The sequence below is a fragment of the Rhagoletis pomonella genome, unplaced genomic scaffold (genome assembly GCF_013731165.1).
Source record: "Rhagoletis pomonella isolate Grant_MI unplaced genomic scaffold, Rhpom_1.0 Rhpom_scaffold_00005, whole genome shotgun sequence".
NCBI lineage: Eukaryota > Metazoa > Arthropoda > Insecta > Diptera > Tephritidae > Rhagoletis > Rhagoletis pomonella.
In genome coordinates, this window is record NW_023458559.1 from 43,233,833 (window position 1) to 43,241,056 (window position 7,224).

Sequence of the window (7,224 nt, forward strand, 5' to 3'; positions counted from 1 at the left end):
TTCATATCTGTATAAACAAGTTTAGATATAAATTTCTAGTCGTTATTGTTTTTATACTGGCACAAAGTGCTGGCTCATAACTTGGATCATATATGACTCCTAAAAGATTCATAGAAGAGTAAAAAAATTTTTGTTTTTGAAACTCATATTTCTTACTTACCTAGGACTCTTTTCCGACTCATATATTCTGAACACTCAGAATATGTTTGCGGGGTTACTTTCATCTTGACGCATTTCAATGTTGATTCTTTTACTTATAGGAGGCTTTGCTTTTGGTTTTCGCTCAACTAAATTTTTATAATATTTCAAAAAAAAAAAAAACAAACGTTTGAAATAAATTGAGCAATAAAAATTTTTCTTTTGTTTAATAAGCAAATATTTATTTTTCAACTTTTCCAAATTAAATAAGTTCTCTGCAAGGTTTTTTTTTTTAAGAAACACGTGTACATATATGGTATATGGTGAATAGAAATATCCCACTTCCCTTACAGTAAACATTTTGCACCGAAATATGCAAATGAAAGACCATATGCTCCCATACCCTTACAGTTTGTTTTTTTAGAATGAGCTCTGTATTTATAAAAAATTTACGAGCTAAATGACCATGAAAAACGGTTGCTGTATTTCCACAAATGCGTTATTTTTAAATTCATTTGAAGTTCATTCTAAGTTTGATATTTAAATTTACATTCATGTTTTTGTTGCAGAATGAGCTCTATATTTATAAAAAATTTACCCTGAAAAACCGAGATTGTATTTCTGCAAATGTGTTGTTTTCATTAAATAAATAACAAAATTTAGGTAGCGTATGAGTTTAATTTGACTAAGTGTTCAGATTTCACATCGATATATTTATCATTGAAAAATTCAAATAACGAAAAAATACTTATCACTGATAACACTTTTCAGCTCAAATAAAGGGCGCATCATTTGCAAACCGCGGGGGTGAAAACTGTGCAGATGTTCTCACAACGATAAGCACTCTTTGTATGCGAACGAATGAGTATACAAGTGTTGATTTACTCTAAAAATATTTTGCATTGCTTTTGTTTGTTTGAGTGATAACTCGCGCGATAAGAGCAAGAGCGAATTTTGAGCGATCCTAGCACTCTGTTCAGGTTAGATGCATTCTCATGTCAGCCTCTTTTGAGTAATGAGAATAACTTGTGTTTTATTTAACCAAAGGCTGCTTTTCCGAACATTTAACGTCGGTGTATCCTACCAATCGTGGTGGATGCCTAGAGTAATAACTTGCAGTGGCTTTCTTTCGAACGCTTCTTGTTCGTCTGCCAGTGGTGGCTACATTCAAACTCCCGGTGTATAGCCCTGTCTTCGGCCCACAATTGGCATATGGCGCCTCCCAAACCGTACTGAGCTGGTCGCTGCTTTTCACGGTAAACCGGATGATTTCAAGGAATTTCGAAACCTGGTAAACTAGCACAGGTGATAGAAACGGAAAGGAAGCCTGAAGATCTTCCACTTCACCTTTAGTGTGAGTGAGGTCCTTGTCCAGTTCGAAAAATGCGGTGATAGGGTGGAATTTGCATACTGTGACGGTTCCTCGTCTGACCCAAAGAAATACATCAGCTATTTAAGCCATTCTACATCCTCTATTAGGTGCATTGCATGCAATGGATTGAGCCCTCTAAAGGACTCTTCTTACAATAGGTCACAGGTGGTAGACTACACGTTTTATGGCACGTTTCATACCGCACACCAACTTCAGGAAACTCACCTTAAAGATTCGACTACTCAACCTCTGGTGTAGGTAAACTCCGATTAGTCTTGAAATGCACAAGCTTTTTTAGACGACAGGTCATTCTAGATCTTTCAGTGTATAAAGCAAAATATCGACTGAATTCCCGGTCGCTTGCGGAAAAGCCTCCAAACTCTATGGTCCCTGGAATGTGCATGTTGATATAGAAAATGTTTGCTTTTGCGATATACGAATACTTTGGGGGGTGCCTTTGCCAGCTTGCTCTTCGTTTCCGTGCAAACAACAGAAACTGTCAATAAAGTGCGTTGGGGTCAAACTAGTCCCCAAAAACGCTCGCCGGTAGTGATTGGAACGAGGGCCTAATAATGTTACTGGCAGCATACAAAGCAACTAGCTGAGTGGTGCCGTGGTGCAATATACGACATTACAGACCTATCCAAATAGCTCACTTCGGACATCCATGAAATGCTTTCTGACGGCGCCTGAATACTATTTGCGTAGAGTAAGGCCTCATTGCTCTCTTTTCGGCAACACCGAACTCAGTTATAAGTTTTTCTTGGTTCCCACGAAAATCGGACTACGATGGATTCAGCAATACATTGTTCCGAATATTTTTAGAAAATGGTTGACAACTAAGAAACAAAAAACCAATGTGATAGTCCTCCGCTTTCTCAAAAAAAAAAAAGTATACAAAAAAACATATAACAAAAAGTATATTAAAAAAACAAAACATATCTGTATGCTTACACAGGTCCGCAATGGCGTATTCGGTTTACGTCCCGGCTCCGAGGTCGTCCTTGGCCGCATACAATCGAGCTCGCGTGCCGCTAGCTGTGATAATGTCCCATTTGAGCAAAGCATTGAAATTCAGAAATTACGTCCTGGTTCTGGCCACTTGGAGGTTTTAAGCAAAATGGATGGTCCCATACGCACTATACAAATTCATGATGTTAAACTAAAACCAGAAGATATAGTGCTAACACCAGATCCCAATTGGAATCATGCATCGATCAGCAGTCGTATGACTGTGGATGAACACAAAGGCAGTGTTTTCGATGAATTTTCAGTAAGTTTCTGGCCTGAAATTCATGCGCTCATATGTAATTCTAATTTGCAATTTATTTCTTCGACTTTTTGTTTCGATCCTTTGGCTTTGTTCCTACCATTTAGTTAAAAGTCGATTTACAGAAAGGCATAGGCATTTCGGTCGTAACACGTCAACCTTGCGAAGAACTCGCCTTTATTACCTTGGAGACCATTATAATCGATGTGCATTCAACACGCTTTATCAAATCGTTCGAATTCAAAGTGGCCGATCTGCAAATTGATAATCAATTATTGGATACTTCTTGCCCGGTGCTGTTGCATACAGTACGCACAACAGGCGATGATCAGCCCAGTAGCGCATTAATTTTGAAAACGAAACTCTTGCCAAGCCCCAATAAAAATGCGATTATATTTGAGTATCTAACATTCGATATCAGCCCATTTGTGTTGATACTCGAAGAACGTTTGATTCTAAAGACCGCCTACTTCTTCGGCTTGGGCAAGGTAGATAAATACAAAACGAATACGAAGGAGTACGATCACGGATTGCAAAATATCGAAGAGCTGTCACTTTCCATGAATCCACGAAGGTTTTACTTTGAGTCACTAAACATTGGATCTGGTCAGGTAAGTGGGAAGAGATTAGTTATACAGAAGTTATGTATGTATGTATGTACATACAAATATATATATATATATATATATATATATATATATATATATGTATGTGGGGAGTACGAGGCTTGAACAAGTCATAGGCAGACTTTAAAAAAAAGCAGATATTGCATAATTTTCAGGGACTGTAATGGTTGCGATCTTTGTAGTAAAAATTAAAATTTGACTGGTAAAACTGGAGTTTTAATTTAATTTTTAAGATTCAAAAAAAAAATAATTTAGTCGGTCAGAAAATCGCAGTCTCCATTATAACGGCTACAGATGATCGGAAAAAATTAAAATCCAAAAAAACGACTATTTTTTATCGAAAAAGTTTAAGTCACGAAATTGATACCGATTAAATTTGGCCGGCAAAATTAAAATTAAATTCAAATATTATTCTTGATCGAAAAAATAAATATATATAGAAAATATCGATTTTGCAATAATCTAAAAATAAAATCTTGATACTGTCGGTCGCTGACATTTTTATTTTGTCGATATTTTTATTGCTTGGCTTTTATATGTACGTATAAGTATGCATTTAGCTATTGATGTCATTATCGTTACTGTTATCTATTATCTATGTCAATATCGATTGTTATCGTTATTTTATGGTTTTTCAATATTTTATCGATGTGTTTTTATAGATATCAATACCCTTATTGTTACGGTTATTGAAATACCATCATCTTTATCAATATCGATTATGTTATCTAACGATATCCTTACTTTTATCGTTATTGAGTTTATCAATGAAATCGTTTGGTGGGCTACTTATCGGTTACCAAAAATGTTTCAAATCAATCAAATAATTTATTTTGAACGCTCAAAGCTAAGGTTTCCAGCGGGGATCGTAACGGCTATGATCTTTATAATAAAACTCATAATTTAATCAATAATATAAAAATAAAAACCTCGATTTTTAACGGGGTTTTTCGGTCACTGGTTTCTAGCCGACTAAAAGAATCCCTTTTCTTTATTTAAACAACAGGTGCGCGTCTCCGTCTTTACGGCTCCGAAATTAACACCAGAACTATTCGAAACTAAGAAGGCGCTTGGCTTAACTTTAGTAAAATTCGAAGACGCACTTATAGAATTCGATAAGTTCTGCGATAAGCATCACTTTGAGCCTTTAGAGGTATATCTAAAAGCAATCAAAAGCCATTATGTTAACCAAATCAAAAGGCATGCCGCCTCTATACTGGGCAGTGTCGACTTTCTTGGCAATCCGCTTGGCTTTGCCAATGATCTCTCCGAAGGTGTCTCCGGTCTAATATTTGAGGGTTCCGTTAAGAGTCTTGTTAAAAATGTCACACATGGCATCTCCAATTCCACTGCCAAACTAACCGAAACGCTATCGGATAGCTTGGGACGTGTAATGCTCGACGAACATGACAATGAAACACGTCAACGCATACTCGAGATACAATCGAATACCTCTGGGAATCATTTGGCAGCGGGTCTTAAGGGTTTCGGCTTTGGTCTGCTCGGTGGAGTCACGAGCATAGTGCGACACACCTATACGGGCGTACAATCTGACGGTTTTCCTGGCTTACTAAGCGGCCTAGGCAAGGGATTGGTAGGCACGGTGACTAAACCCATAATTGGTGTGCTGGATTTGGCATCGGAAACGGCGAGTGCAGTGCGTGAGACGAGCAAAACATCGGGTCGCATGTTGCCAGATCGCAAGCGTTTGCCGCGTTGTGTGACTGGTGCGCCCGGTGGACTACTGCCATCCTACTCATATCGACAGGCGAAGGGTCAACAATATTTATATATAATAAATCGTAGAAATTTCACCGAGAAACTCATGTCTTATGAACCGAGTTTGTGCAATGATAAAGATGCCAAATTGCGTCTGCTCGTAACCACCGAATTCATACGCATATTTTCACGTTGTGAAGAGGATCCGGCTATAATGTTTGAATGTCATTTAAGTGAGGTGCTCTCTTGCCATCCGCTGACCACAAATGTGGCTAACTCTGCAGCACCGGGAGGTAGCAAAAATACACCCAGTTATTATATTGAAATTTCCACTAATCTGCCGAAGATCACACGACCGCGGGTCAAATGTCAAACTGAGGACGTAGCGGAACGTGCGGCACGTTGTGTAAGTATGAGGATGGATTGCTAAATTTGAACGGTTCAATAAGTGCAAAAAGTGCAGTTATGCTCGGACTTAGTTTACTGAATAATTTGTGTACAAGTTTAACTTCACTTTTATGCATTATATGTTCTTTGTTGGTGACGTGAGCGAAAATGAACACTTTTTCCTGTTTTCAGATCAACTATGCTAAAAGTGTCTTTGATGAGCGCGAACAATCTGTGACAAGTGAATAACGGCGATTTACCACTGTTAGTTCATATACATAAATATAGTGTATTGTAATATTAAGTGTTGATACTAATATATTATTTAGTGTATATATGTATGTACGTATCTTGTAATTTATATAAAGTATTTAAGTATTATAAATAATGTATGGCGGGCATTAAAAAACAAATTCGACTGCAAAATATTATTTATCTATGGAAAGAAAAATGATGATGGTATTTTATCTTTATCCTCTTTCGTCGAGGTGAAAGCGCAAATGAGCGAGATGTTGAAGAGTCTCCCTTTGATGGGTATCGCAGCGAAACGCTCTCACTCGCGTTTTTCACCTCTATCACCAGTTATGTTATTTTTTTTTTACATCTCCATACATAGATATGTAAAGTTAAAGTACAGATTTGTTTTTATTATTACAAGCTTTTATTTCATTTGCTCTGTGTGAATGTATGTATGTACTGTTGTCCACATAATAATAGGGGTGGGATATTTTGACCAGTATTGGCTATTTGTCTTTTGTTTATTTAATATTTGTTATTTTTTATTAAAACCTAGCTTGTAATACAACAAAAACCATCAAAATTTACATTTCACAGTTTGTACAAAAATTCTGCAAACTTTCACCAAAATTTCAAGCTTTTTACTCAGAATCTTTAGAAAAAAATTTCGGCATGCTGTTTTGTAGCCCGTTTAATTCCAGTAAATGAAGTGCAAGTTTTTTCAGATTTTTTTTGGTCGAAGGTGTTTCACGTTTTTTCCATACAAAGTATGTTCGACAATTTTCTTTTATATGGGGACACTGCCAGCAAAACAAAAAAGTTGCCAAAAATCAACGGGATTTTTTAGCAGCTTGAAACTTGCACTTCATTAGACTTACGTGGGCTACAAAACTGCATACCAACATTTTTCTAAAGATTCTGATTAAAAACTTTTAAATTTTGGTGAAAGTTTGCAGAATTTTTATAATTTTTATACAAAGATTTGTATACAAAGATTATTCGGTGTTTGTTGTATACCCAGCTTGTTTTTTATAAAAAATAATAAACGTTAAATAAACAAAAGACTAAGGCCAAAAGTGATCTAAATATCGCAAATCCTGCAATCAAATTTTAACCAACTTCCGGATGACCTAGAGACTTAAAATTTCATAGTTGGCTCAGAACCCGCTGACAATGCAATATGAAAGATGAATTAATCCGTTATGTGGCGCAGGAGTCGAGATATTTGAAAAACCCGAAATTTTCAATCCGATTTGGTTAGATGAAAAGGAATAACTCCATACAATTTTTCTCCGATAAGTGGCACAGCAGTCGAGATATTTGGTCCGATTTCGTTCATATTTAGGAAGCTTGTTTTCAAAATATTTTTTTTTTTTACTATTAACTTATTTTTCTAGCTTGTCGAGATTTTTTCTTCATGGAAATCCAAAAATTAACTTAAAATTTAATTTCTACTTAAAAACTAAACAGTAATA

At 36.2% G+C, this 7,224-nt stretch overlaps 1 protein-coding gene across 1 annotated transcript in view; it reads left to right on the plus strand.

Annotated features, from left to right (window-relative positions):
* The window catches only part of LOC118738995 (vacuolar protein sorting-associated protein 13D-like), a 34,686-nt gene extending 28,638 nt beyond the window's left edge, over positions 1-6,048 (plus strand). The window contains exons 16-19 of the mRNA XM_036470071.1: positions 2,469-2,783; positions 2,888-3,391; positions 4,413-5,531; positions 5,705-6,048. Coding sequence (XP_036325964.1) covers positions 2,469-2,783; positions 2,888-3,391; positions 4,413-5,531; positions 5,705-5,761 — 1,995 coding nt within the window. The 3' untranslated portion in view covers positions 5,762-6,048. The remainder of the gene's footprint in view (positions 1-2,468; positions 2,784-2,887; positions 3,392-4,412; positions 5,532-5,704) is intronic.
* The last annotated feature ends 1,176 nt before the right edge of the window (positions 6,049-7,224 follow it).